This window comes from Cyprinus carpio, chromosome B17 (genome assembly GCF_018340385.1).
Source record: "Cyprinus carpio isolate SPL01 chromosome B17, ASM1834038v1, whole genome shotgun sequence".
In the NCBI taxonomy this organism is placed as follows: Eukaryota; Metazoa; Chordata; class Actinopteri; order Cypriniformes; family Cyprinidae; genus Cyprinus; species Cyprinus carpio.
Genome location: NC_056613.1, coordinates 9,474,426 through 9,488,701, shown reverse-complemented (window position 1 = coordinate 9,488,701; position 14,276 = coordinate 9,474,426). Strand labels below are relative to the sequence as shown.

At 35.4% G+C, this 14,276-nt stretch overlaps 1 protein-coding gene across 1 annotated transcript in view; it reads left to right on the top strand.

Moving 5' to 3' along the window:
- Positions 1–14,276, top strand: part of dicer1 (dicer 1, ribonuclease type III) — a 30,415-nt gene that overhangs the window by 11,443 nt on the left and 4,696 nt on the right. Inside the window, exons 12-28 of the mRNA XM_019120209.2 lie at positions 90–332; positions 404–558; positions 644–776; positions 1,172–1,247; positions 1,335–1,474; positions 2,014–2,193; positions 2,361–2,574; positions 3,659–3,812; positions 3,939–4,121; positions 4,221–4,326; positions 4,502–4,677; positions 5,613–6,438; positions 7,847–7,999; positions 10,031–10,799; positions 11,960–12,228; positions 12,868–13,030; positions 13,210–13,285. Coding sequence (XP_018975754.2) covers positions 90–332; positions 404–558; positions 644–776; positions 1,172–1,247; positions 1,335–1,474; positions 2,014–2,193; positions 2,361–2,574; positions 3,659–3,812; positions 3,939–4,121; positions 4,221–4,326; positions 4,502–4,677; positions 5,613–6,438; positions 7,847–7,999; positions 10,031–10,799; positions 11,960–12,228; positions 12,868–13,030; positions 13,210–13,285 — 4,016 coding nt within the window. The remainder of the gene's footprint in view (positions 1–89; positions 333–403; positions 559–643; positions 777–1,171; positions 1,248–1,334; positions 1,475–2,013; positions 2,194–2,360; positions 2,575–3,658; positions 3,813–3,938; positions 4,122–4,220; positions 4,327–4,501; positions 4,678–5,612; positions 6,439–7,846; positions 8,000–10,030; positions 10,800–11,959; positions 12,229–12,867; positions 13,031–13,209; positions 13,286–14,276) is intronic.

The following is a 14,276-nucleotide window of genomic DNA, read 5'->3' as shown; positions in this document are numbered from 1 at the left end:
ATAATTCAGTAGTCCTAGGTAGTCTCTTGTGCCACTTCTTTAGCTTGTGCTAATCATGACTGTTTTTGCTGATTGATATTATTGTCCAGGTCCTGAGGAAATTCAGAGCACATGAAACCAACTTGCTCATTGCAACCAGCATTGTGGAAGAAGGCGTTGATATTCCAAAGTGCAATTTGGTCGTTCGGTTTGACCTGCCGACAGAGTACCGGTCGTACGTGCAATCCAAAGGTCGCGCCCGGGCTCCAGTCTCCAATTACATCATGCTAGCTGACAGCGAACGGACAAAAACATTTGAAGAAGACCTCAAGACCTACAAGGCCATAGAGAAGGTCAGCAGGTTTAATGAGATTACCTGCGTGTACATTAAAATGTGTTATCCTAAGAGTTGTACGTCTTTTAGATCCTCCGAAATAAGTGCTCAAAGTCAGCAGAATGCAGTGAGTTTGAACTGGAGCCGGTGACCGATGATGACAACGTTCTACCACCTTATGTCCTGCGCTCAGAGGACGGCGGCCCACGTGTCACGATTAACACAGCCATTGGGCACGTCAACAGGTCAGTACTCTTTACGGAGATTTCAAAGATTGCTATATTTTGTTGCACATAATGTCATGTTTAAATGCTTTTGTGTGTTGTGCAGATATTGTGCGCGTTTGCCTAGTGATCCGTTCACTCATCTAGCTCCGAAGTGTAAAACTGTGGAGCTAAAGACTGGCGTTTATCAATCCACACTCTTCCTACCCATTAACTCACCACTCAGAGTTCCTGTCACCGTGAGTTCTCGCCAAAATATATTTGAACATTTTTCAAAATATTCAGAGATTTGTGTCTTCTTTGCTAGGAGTTTACACAGACTGTCAGAATTTCCGCACCCGTGTGTTATTCCAAACCTGTTAGACTGATTTTCTTTCATGGAACACAAAAGGAGATGTTTTGAAGAATATTCACACTGCTCTTTTCCATACAATGAAAGTGGATGGAAACTATGAGCTGTCAAACTCCAAAAAAGAAAAAAGCGTCGAAAAAGTTGTCTATATGATTTGGAAAAAGTATTTTTTGTTCCATGGAAGAAAGTCATACAGGTTTTGAAAGACATGATGTATGCAATTTTTCTATGAATTCCTTATTGAAAGTACAACGCCTTCTAAATGTTTCTTCATCCCTTTAGGGGCCAACAATGAATTGTGCAAGACTTGCAGAGAAAGCTGTCGCTCTTTTTTGTTGTGAAAAGCTGCACAAAATTGGTGAGCATGAAAAAGTCCAAATATATGAGATTTCTGATGCGTTCTGAGACTGAGAGTTGCTGACTGATGTGTGATGCCCATGTCTAGGTGAACTGGATGATCATTTGATGCCAGTGGGAAAGGAAACTGTGAAGTATGAGGAGGAGCTGGACCTTCATGATGAAGAGGAGACGAATGTGCCAGGAAGACCAGGCTCCACCAAACGGAGACAGTGTTACCCAAAAGCCGTAAGAGTCACGATCCCAAAATATATTTTTAAAAGTCTGTCAGGATTCATGTTTTTGTTGGTACCACCATACATAGTTTGTGGTCGGTAAGTGATTGTGAAAAATGTTTCTTATGCACTAATTGCATTTATTTGATTAGAAATACAGTCGAACAGTAATATTGTGAAATATTACAATTTAGAATAACTTTTTTTGTATTTTAAAATATATGTAATTTATTCATGTGATTGCAAAGCTGGAATTTCAGCATCATTACTCCAGTCTTCAGTGTCACATGATCCTTCAGAAACCATTCTAATATGCTGATTTGGTGCTCACGAAATTTAATTTTCTTTTATTTTGTCAGATTGTTCATATATAGGAGGATTTTAAAATTCTCTGAAGAGAATGTTTAAAAGAAATTGCTAATAGACATTTTTTGAAACTTTATATTAGCATCTTTACAATCATTATAATTCATCCTTGCTGAATAAAGGATTTTTTTTAAAAATACAATGTGTATAAAGGTATAGAATCATGTTGAGTTTCCTGTCTTGCAGATACCGGAGTGTCTGAGGGGGTGTTACCCGCTGCCAGAGCAGCCTTGCTACCTTTATGTCATAGGGATGGTCCTCACCACCCCTCTTCCTGATGAGCTCAACTTCCGGCGGAGGAAGCTGTACCCACCAGAGGACACTACTCGATGTTTTGGCATTCTGACAGCTAAACCAATACCTCGGGTAAACAGACTTTGATTTAACTTCTCTTTCTGAATCCGCAGATCCTTGGAGAAGAACTTATCAATCTTCATTTATCGTGTAATACTTTGATAATTATTTATAATACAGTCAAGTGTATTCTTCAGTTGATTATATCTGCAATTCATTAACTTGCCTTGAACTTTCAGATCCCTCACTTTCCTGTGTATACACGTTCTGGTGAGGTGACTATTTCAATTGAGCTGCAGAAGTCGGGCTTCACTTTGAGCGCGGAGCAGCTGGAGCTGATCACACGTCTCCACCAGTACATCTTCTCCCACATCCTCCGTCTGGAAAAGCCAGCACTGGAGTTTAAGCCCGTAGAGGCAGATTCTGCCTACTGCGTTCTACCTCTCAACATTGGTGAGTGCTGCTGCTGCTGCAGTCAGTCACAGCGAGATGTTGTCTTGTTTGAATGTGAGATTAAAGTTAGTCCTTCCTCTGATTGTCATTTTAGGATATGGTCTTATCTAAATCTGCAATGAATCTGTCAAATATTTATTTGATTATTTGGACAAAAAGCCTAATTTTATGACCTGTATTTTACTGAGCAGTCATGGGCATTCCATATCCATTTTTTCGATTAAAAAAAAATTAATCTGAGTTAATCCATTCCACAGCATACGGACCCAACTAATAATGAAAAGCAGGACTTTTTGACAGCACTGTGACTTTTATTTTGACAGCACTGACATGCACAGGACCTTGCATTCTTCATCATCATTAGTTAACAGTTCTGTCAAAGAAATTATTACAGAGAAAACTGTCAAACAAAGAAACTCAATGATATATATTAAAGTATTATAAAATTCTTAGTGTTAATAGTCTTTAAATATCTAATAAATATTTAATTCCAAAAAACCTAATTGAAACATTAGTGAATCCAGCTGTTAGATCATCTGAAGTGTGCATTTTTACACAAATGAGCAACAAACTTTAAATCCTTGCTTTTTGCTGTATACAGTTAGTCACTGTCATATACTTATTTTCATTGAAATTAGAATAACCTAGTTTTCGAGAAAATATGATTTCTGGTGCAGACTTAGACCAGATTAGTGCACTGTTGGTAATTATATATATATATATATATATATATATATATATATATATATATATATATATATATATATATATATATATATATATATATATATATATATAAAATCATAAATATGAATGAGTAAATATATTTCATTGCAACTTATTATTAACTTACTATATTTTTAAAGTATATATATATATATATATATATATATATATATATATATATATATATATATGTGTGTGTGTGTGTGTGTGTGTGTGTGTATGTGTATATATATATATATATACACACACACACACACACACGTGTCTTATGTACACCATCGGCCCCCTGCTCTCCAAGATATTGGCTATAAAATATTTATTAGTTGACCACTTGTCGTGTAACTTCTGTTCTTTTTAGTTGAGGATTCCAATACGTTGGACCTGGATTTCAAGTTCATGGAGGATATTGAAAAGTCTGAAGCACGCATTGGCATTCCAAATACTCAGTACACCAAGCAAAACCCATTTATTTTCAAATTGGAGGACTACCAGGATGCTGTCATCATTCCAAGGTACAAAAGTAACTTGTGAACTCTGAGTCTTATTGCCCTTGCAATTAAGCTCTCATTGATGACTTATACTTTGCTTTTGTTTTCACTGAAGTTGAACTCTACCCTTCTGTCCCATTCCTCCCTCTAGTATCGTAATTTTGACCAGCCACATCGGTTCTACGTGGCTGACGTTTACACAGACCTCACCCCGCTCAGTAAATTCCCCTCTCCAGAGTACGAGACTTTCGCTGAGTACTACAAAACCAAGTACAACCTGGACCTGTCTAATGTTAACCAGCCCCTACTGGATGTGGACCACACATCTTCAAGGTAGGAAGTCAAAAAAAAAAAAAGACAAATTCTGGTATGTGCTCTTTTTTTTTCTCCCTAAGAAATTCATTATATGTCCATGGTGGGCTTTTCCTGTAGATTGAATCTTTTAACTCCCCGGCACCTTAATCAAAAGGGGAAAGCCCTTCCTCTCAGCAGTGCAGAGAAGAGAAAGGCCAAGTGGGAAAGTCTACAAAACAAACAGGTATTAACTGACGGAAAGAATTTGTGGTGATAATTATAAGTCATCATACCTGAATTAAGTCTAATCACACCGCTTGTTCGAGTATTTCCTCCCACTGAGAGCAGTAACGGACGAACAGCGGTTTGACTCACATCAGATAACAGGTTTTGGTTGTATTTCTCTTCTCTCTGCTTAGATTTTAGTTCCAGAGCTCTGTGCCATTCACCCCATCCCAGCCTCTTTGTGGAGGAAAGCCGTCTGCCTTCCCAGCATTCTCTACAGACTTCACTGCCTTCTGACGGCCGAAGAGCTGCGGTCTCAGACAGCCATTGACGCTGGTGTAGGGGCTCAGACCCTGCCTCCTGATTTCAGGTCAGTTAAAAAAAATCCGCAAATCATATGCATATCATTCATTCACTGTTTTCCAAAACCTAGTGAGCTCTCTCCATAGACATCATTTTAAGGCATTGTAGGCACACTCTTGATACAAAGGCTGAACTAAAAGGTATTACACATAGTTTTGACAATTCATAATCATAGGAAAATTTACTTTGCAGTGGAGAAAAAGTGGCAGAAAATGTTTTATTCTGTAATAAAAAGCATTGTTAAAAAGGTTTGTCTAATTAGTGGTTAAAAAAATATACCGCAAAGGCTGATTAATTGACCATTATTTACCAAATTTTAATTCAATTGGCATTAGCTGATGATTTTTTTCTGTTTGGCCGATAAATTTGAAAGAAGGTCCTCTATTTTGACACCGTTGATAATGCAGGACTTTTATTTTGACAACATTAAAAATGCTGGCACCTGAGTGCAGTTTAAATGTATTTTTAATTTGTTTCTTTTAAAGGCTCTTTTTTTTTTTTTTTTCAATTTCCATTTTTTTGTAAATTTCGCAAATTCCGTTTTTAATTTAGTAAATATAAAGTAACGTGTGCAAATTTTAATGCAGCATTTGTTTTTTGTTTTTTTTTTCCTATTAAATAGTGATATCATATGTCAACTTTATATCTGGGATATAATGAAATGAAATCCATTGTGATCAACCACTAATTTCAAAATGATAATATCAGCATGTGCAGTTTACGTTTATTCTTATTAGTGTTGTGTAGTTAGCTTAGCGACATGCTAACATCAAAATCTATTGGATTCATTTGTAACTCAAGTCATATAGTTACTGCCTTTATAAAGTGTTCCAATTAATTTGTACGGTAACATCTACCTTAGAAAGCAGCTGGCTTCAGCACTCTCTGCATTAAAGAAAGTGCTCCTGTTTGAGTCCTAAACTCACTGAATATAAACCCCAGGTATCCAAATTTGGATTTCGGATGGAAGAAATCCATCGACAGCAAGTCTTTCATTTCCTGCCCCAGTGCATGTATGGAAGACGACGATCACTGTAAACACGGCACAAGCTCAGATACAGACCACACTGCCCTGGAGGGCTGCAGCACGGAGGCCTCCCAGCCTCCAGAGGGTGCTCTCCCCTGTGAGAACTGCAACACACCAGATGAAAAGCTAGAAACCCACACGCTCCCTGTGACTGATCTCCAGACACCGAACAAAGACAAGAGCGACTGCGTTTGTTCTCGAAACCTCCCTAATGGCACTCGGGGCGACAGCGATGACCTTCCACATAGACATGACATTTGCCAATGCTCTCAGCTGGGCCCTCTGGAGAGTGACCTATCAACACAAACCACTACCTCAGTTCCTGTGCAGCCCTCTCCAGCCGGCCAGCCCCAGCCCCAGCCCCAGCCCAGTGATGAATGTATCCCAGGCAGGAACTCAGATCTCTGTGACAGACATGTGAAAAAACCTACCTCAAACTGTTGCCCCAAACCAGAGCCGGCAACCAGCACCACAGCACCTTCAGAAGTGTCATCAGAGGTCTCTGACGTGGCATCTACACCAGCCTGCACAGGTCCAGCCTGGGATTCTCCCAAAACCTTGGGCCCCAACCCCGGCCTCATCTTGCAGGCCCTGACCCTCTCCAATGCCAGTGACGGCTTTAATCTGGAGAGGTTGGAGATGTTGGGTGACTCTTTCCTGAAACACGGCATTACCACCTACCTGTTCTGCACTTACCCTGACGCCCATGAGGGCAGGCTGTCATACATGAGAAGCAAGAAGGTAAGATCCAGCCATAATGACAAAGACCATTAGAGTAACTGCAAAGCAGAAGTCACCACATAATAATGCATTGCAAGTTTTACATCTTATATATTATATACTTGTATATACTTATATATATAATCTTATACATTTGCAATTCAAGAAAAAAAAACGTTTGATCGTTTTTTTTATTTTAATTCTCTTTTAAATATCCTTAAATAGTATACTTAGTAGTATGCACTATTCTTGAATTTTTATTGAATATTGTTAGTGCACTAAAAAAGGTTTTTTGAACTTGTAAATAAAAACAGATTACTGGAGTGCATTTAACGAGAAAATATGATTGAATTTTTTCTTCTTCAGAATTTCAAGTTCAACTCGATGTGTTACTTGCTGTTTCTTTGTAATTGTGAAATTTCTATTGAATTGTTTCTATTCCTGTTTTTTCAGCATATAAAATTTATTTGAAAAATTTATACTTTGACGTTTATTTTTAATACAGTATACTTAAATATGCATAATACTAAGCAATATTCTTCTGTATCAATAAATAGTATCATTAAATATTGTTATGTATTATTATATATTTATTAGTATTCTTATGTATGAATAATTATTATCATTATTTTTTTTTATTAATTATTATTATTTTTTTTATTTATATTTTTTATCCATAATCTAGGTTGAAATTAGTGCTGGGCAGCGATTAATCACGATTAATCACATCCAAAATAAGTTTTTGTTTATAATGTATGTGTGTGTACTGTGTACATTTATTATGTATATATAAAGACACAAACATACAGTATGTATTTTGAAAATATTTACATGTGTATATTTGTATTCATATAATTTATATTATATATAAATATATTTCATATATAAACAACATATTTTTCTTAAATATATACATGCATGTGTGTGTATTTATGTATACATAATAAATATACACAGTACACACATACGTTATGTACAAAAAAAAAGGTTTATTTTGGATGTGATTTAATCGCGATTAATCGTTGCCCAGCACTAGTTTAAATTAATTCGGCTACTGGTGTTAAATGTATTTTGTTTTGTTGTTGGTAATGTCAGCCTTAGTTGTGCTATGTATGTTTACTTTTTATAAATTAGATAATTACTTTTAAGTTAATTCTTGTAAAAGAGTTTCCCTTTGCTTTGTGCTAATAGAATATTCACCATTTGAAGTCTTAACTGATGAATTTGTAAGACTTGCATATTGAACTGTGTTTGGTTTTCATCACACAAAGCTTTGCAGTTTCTGGTGTTTTATTGAAAAGATTATAATTTTATTTAAATTACTGTTACCATTTATATAAAGCCTCATGTTTATTTGAATTCTGTTTAATTTATTTTTACTTCACATGTTAAATGAGAAAACAAATTTCTTTTGCTCCAATGTCTCCAGGTCAGCAACTGTAACCTTTATCGTCTGGGGAAGAAAAAGGGCCTTCCTAGTCGAATGGTGGTATCCATATTTGATCCCCCGGTAAACTGGCTTCCCCCGGGCTACGTCGTGAATCAGGACAAAAGCAGCACAGACAAGTGGGACTCAGATGAGGTATGAGTCAGAGAGCGTCTCCGTTTGTTTACCAGATAGCTCAAGTCAAGCTTAACCCAATATCAACATGCATCTTCATGCACAATTACAAGTTTGTTTACATGGCTCTGTGCCTTCAGCTGAGGAACATCTTGGCAGCGTTGAGCTGCAGCTGTTTCCTGTCATTGCCACTAGGGGGCAGGTTCATCCTTTTTCGGTGAAGCAGGTTTCAGAAAGGAATTTATGTGTGCAATTGTTTATTTATTATACATGGAAAAGATTAGAAAGTTCAGCATGACACACCTTTGGTTTGATTTGAAACTAATGGCAACAATTCGCTTGTCATCTCCAGGGCAATTACTTCCAAACCTCTGCGCACAAGAAATGGATATAAAGTAAAAGGTAGAAGCTTAACTAATTTTAGATTAAATATAGTAATGCCAACCTACTGAAATGTTTGAGTTAGGAAATGACTCTTGAAAAAAAATTATTTGTTTGTAAAGTAAAAATTGTTAATAATAATTATAATGATAATTCAATGACAACATACAACAGAACAAACCTAATAACCTAACCTAATTGTCTATCATTCAAACCATGTGCAAATATGAAGACCTTAAAAACTACTTTCAGTGTATGAATTTATTTTTTGGGAAGAACATTTTAAAATTTAGGCTAATATTTGTATTTTGAACTATATAAATTGAAGATACACTACCATTAAACAATAAATAAATAAATATATATATATATGTATATATAAATACACACACACACACACACACACACACACACACACACACACACACACACACACATTTAGATACATTAAATTGACAGCAAAGACATTTATAATGTTACAAAAGATTTCTATTTCAAATTAATTCTGTTGAGCTTAAAATAAAAGATGTCATGGTTTCCACAGAAATATTAATCAGCACAATGGTTTTCAACATTCATAATAAGAAATGTTTCCTTGACTTCAAATCAGAAGTATTAGAATGATTTCTGAAGGATCATGTGACACTGAAGACTGAAGTAGTGGCTGCTAAAGCTTATATCAAAAATATAAAACAGTTGTTATAAATGGTAATACATTTCACAATATTACACAGTTTTTAGTGTAATTTTGATCAAATAATTGCAGTTTTGGTGGGCATTAGAGACTTAAAAAAAATTACAAAATTCTAATTTTCCAATCCCCTAATTTTTTTTTACATTGAGATAAAAGCAACTTTTATTCTGTCATTTGAAAAAAATATTCTTATATATATTGTTATATTGTGTTTATAGATTGTAAAAATCTTATCACAGTGCATAAATATATCATGGAATTTAATATATCTGCAGACCTTAACCCAAGGCACAATTCAAAGAAGCATGTCAGGTCAGGAAGAGGTGCCACAATTATTTAAAATGAAATATCTGAAATATTAAGTAGAAGCCACAGTTTTCCATCTGTGTTTAAGCATATGTGATGTATTAGGACATGTGCACAGAACCAAGTAAGAAAAATGGAAAGAACTCTGCTTCTGGTTTCTACCAGCCCTCTCCATGGTTTCGACGGAGACTGGCTGTATGTTTTGGGTGGCTCTGTGTGGTTCAGGGTGTATATGTATGGTATGTGTGTACTAAATTTGCCTCGGGTGCTGTAATTTTAAGTGTCACTTCCATGTATTATTACAGTATAAGGTGTCAAGGGTATTAACATTTTAATGAATATGCAATAGACGTTTTCTCATATGGTCAGCGTTATGGCATATTAATGATTAAAAAAAAAAGATTTTTAGGGTACATTTCAACTTTTGAATCACATTAGATTGGATGAGTCATGGACTTGGACTGGAAGCCCCGGCTCTGTTAGAGCTCTCCTGAGCAAACATAATACTGTGGTTGAACTAAAACACTTTTAAATTGTAATCTTTGCAAATCTGTTGTAGATACTGAGCCTTGGCTTTACAGAGCTCTTGGACTCAACGTTCCTTTCGTGATGTTGTTTGGTTTGTTTTTGTTTAAGCTCTAAGACATTGGGAAATCTGTTTTGTTTCTCAGAATAAAGATTTGGCCAACGGAAAAGCCAGTGATGATGAGGATGACATCGACGAGGCAGAGGATGTGGAGGTCGAGCCATCTAAAGAAGAGGTCAGTGTGGAAGATGAGCTGGAGTACTACTATGAGCACATCAGATTCATCGATAACATGCTGATTGGCTCTGGCGCCTTTGGGAAGAAGATCTCCCTCCAGCCGGCCGAGCCTGGTTACGAATGGAAAGCTCCCAAAAAAGCCCACAACTCCCACTTTTCCCCAGACGGCGGCGCTGACGAGTTCGATTACAGTTCCTGGGACGCCATGTGCTACCTGGACCCCAGCAAAGCTGGAGAGGAGGATGACTTTGTGGTGGGCTTCTGGAACCCCTCCGAGGAAAACTGTGGCACGGATATTGGGAAGCAGTCCATCTCCTACGACCTCCACACCGAGCAGTGCATCGCCGATAAGAGCATAGCCGACTGTGTGGAGGCCCTGCTGGGGTGCTACCTCACCAGCTGTGGGGAGAGGGCGGCCCAGCTGTTCCTGTGCTCCCTCGGCCTGAAGGTGCTCCCGATGGAGAAGCAGAGTTCAGGGGGGTCGGCCGAGCTGCAGTACGGCTGGCTGAAGATCCCTCCGCGCTGCATGTTTGACCACCCGGATGCCGAGCGGACCCTCAACCACCTCATCTCTGGCTTCGAGAACTTCGAGAAGAAGATAAACTACACGTTTCAAAACAAGGCATATCTTCTGCAGGCTTTCACTCACGCCTCGTATCATTACAACACCATCACAGGTCCGTGGATGTTATTTACACAGCACATTTCTTTTAGGATCGTGGTCTGAGTTCAACAATATTTCCTTTAGTAATTTTAATGAAACTTTCGCTTCACAACCTTACTAAACACAAACAGTACTGCTTTGGGAATTTTTCATACTACTTAATTTAAATAACCACTCATTACAACATATACAAGTATTATTATGGTATTTTATGTTATATAATGTATAAGAATAATAAATGTATAGTTTATTATAACAATATATTATTTATTGTTAGAATTAATAATACAAATAATAAGAATAGTAATAATAAACTAATTAAAACGTAATTTAATATAATGTACAATATTATATTAAATTGTTTTAATTTATTATATTTTATATTATAGAATTCATAATAATAAATGAAATGTAAAATTTTATATAATAATTACTTAGTTATAATTAATAATAAATTCATTAAAACAATTGAATGTAATATATAATATTATATTAAATTGTTTTAATTTAGTACTGTTGTTATTATTATTATTATTATGTTAAATTCTATAATAATTTGATGATGACCTGCTATTTAGAATTAACTATTATCTTTATTATTAATATTATTTTTATTTTATTATTTATTATTATTACTACTACGACTACTTCAACGTATTTTTATGTAATTAGTTGTCATTTAAAGAAAGGGTTTACATTATGGCTTATATTTAATATAATGATTATTATATACAATTATATAATAAAAACTTCTTGTAGTTAACACTTTCATTTCCACAGTTGATTTGGGTTACTCACATAAAATATATTACATAGAATTTACAAAAAATAAAATTTAGTCCTGGTATGCTAAGCAACTCCAAGTGTGAGATGAAGTATTCTGATTTATATAAGTATCTTTTTCATTTTATGATTTTTTTTATTATTTTATATTTTATTCATTTTTTTTTTTTAATTCAGCATGTTTTATATTACATCAAAAATCAGACTTGTTTTTATTTTTTTGCATTGCACTGTATGTTTGTTGCACCTGGCAAAAACAAATACTTTATTTTCAGTTGTGTTTTTTACAATCACTTCATATTTCTTGTGCTGTGACCCTGTTCTATTACTGTTCTGTGATATTAATGGCCTCTTTTTAACCTTCTTTGTTCAACTCTGAACTTTGAACAGATTGTTATCAGCGGTTGGAGTTCCTCGGTGATGCAATTTTAGACTACCTCATAACAAAGCACCTTTATGAAGATCCCAGGCAGCACTCCCCAGGCGTGCTGACCGACCTGCGCTCAGCACTTGTCAACAACACCATATTTGCTTCCCTGGCTGTCAAGTACGATTACCACAAGTACTTCAAAGCTGTCTCACCCGAACTGTTCCACGTGATCGATGATTTTGTGCAATTTCAGCTGGAGAAGAACGAAATGCAAGGAATGGATTCGGAGGTGAGCTATCATCTCGGCGTTATCTGTTAAAGATATTAGGCCTTGGAAATGATCGTTTCATTTATGCCATTGTCAGCATATATATGGATAATATTTCATAAAGATTTAGTACCGTGACATCCTATCACTAGCAGTCATCTGGAATCTGGTCTGTGTTTGTATTTGTTTTCGTTTTTGGATTGTAAAAATGCAGTTGGATTTAATTTATTTTGAAATGGTTATCTTGGCACTGAATCGGGTCTTGTTTGAATGGAAAGCATTTTATGCCTAAGGGACAACACTGGATACTGAAAGAGGAAAGACAAATTGAATAAAATAAGTAATGTTCCCCTTAATTACATAGCTGGGTAATGTTGTCCCCAGTATTGGACATTTAGGTCTTTTAAGCGTAATACTAAAAGTAATTGATCGCAGTTCAATTTGAGAGGAAATACCATTACAGTACAGCAATGCTGTCAGTTCACATTTTAAGTTATGACCGCAGTTTTTCTTTTCTGCTGTTGTTGTTGTGTGTGATTAGTTTGGGGATGTGAATTTGACATGGATAAGCACAGTTTTCTGTCCTGAGAGGAAACACTTATTTTCTGAGTATGTGAATAAAAAAAAAAAAAAAGTGGAATTGTTTTTGCTCTCTCATAGCTTCGCCGATCGGAGGAAGATGAGGAGAAGGAGGAAGACATTGAGGTCCCCAAAGCAATGGGAGACATCTTTGAATCGCTAGCTGGTGCAATTTACATGGATAGCGGGATGTCACTTGAGACCGTTTGGCAAGTGTATTATCCAATGATGAGGCCGCTCATAGGTAAGGGCCAAAGACGTACAGACGAGTAAATCAGTTCTGCATTTCTATTCCGTCTGATTGTCTGCCGGCTCATGTGGCGAAGACCATAAGTTCAGTCATTTCCAAAAGTCATGCCATTTTTATGCGTGATGAAATGCCAGATTGAAACGCTCTGCTTTTGTTTTCACCTCGTTTTCTAGAAAAATTCTCCGCTAATGTCCCTCGATCCCCAGTGCGTGAACTCCTGGAGATGGAACCGGAGACGGCTAAGTTCAGGTGGGGATGTCTTTCCCTTATACGCAAGCAACCTCTTAACATAATCACCAGCAAAATACATACACAGTAGCCATAATTTGAATAAAAGTTACTGTATAAGTGTGTGGATGAGAGCAGTATGAGGTCATTTTAAAAATACAGAATCTCGACTCAATTTCCAAGTTCCTGCAACGTCCCTATAAGAGTTTGAAAGCTGTAATTTGAGTACGACTGGATTGATACTAAAATTTTGGCTTTGGTGTATCAATATAAACACTAAATGAGCATTTTAGCCTTGTGGGAATTATTTTTAATATTATTATCAAAAATATGTAGTTTTTTATCATTTATATTTATTAGAAATATGTATATTTAAAAAACTATTAAATTATTAATTATATATACATCATTATTATTATTATTACATTAAAATAATTTAATAAATATAAGTAAATTGTTTTGCAAATTATATTGTGAATGGTAAATTTCTGTTTTACTACCAATATACCCCACAATATAAATTATGCTTGATGGTTGCTTAAACCTAATTTATCTTAATTTGTCATTATTATTAGTCTGTAGTCATTTTTTTTATGTTAATCTCAATATACATGATATATTATTATTAAGAGTATTGATGATAATAATAATTATTATTGTTGCTAATAAATATTATTAGTGCTGTCAAATGATTAATCGCATCTAAAATAAACGTTTTTGTTTACATAATATATGTGTGTGTACTGTGTATATTTATTATGTATATATAAATACACACACATACAGTATATATTTCAAATATTTACATGTGTATATATTTATATTCAGATAATTTATATTATATATAAATATAAACATAACTTATTTTTCTTAAATATATGTGACCCTGTCTGTGAAATCCAGGCTAATGTCTCCAAATCTAATTATGAGATAACAAGCATCAAAGTTTGATTTCAACCATTAGTTTCACTATGATTTCAATCTTTGACATGGCTTTACTCAGTCAATATTA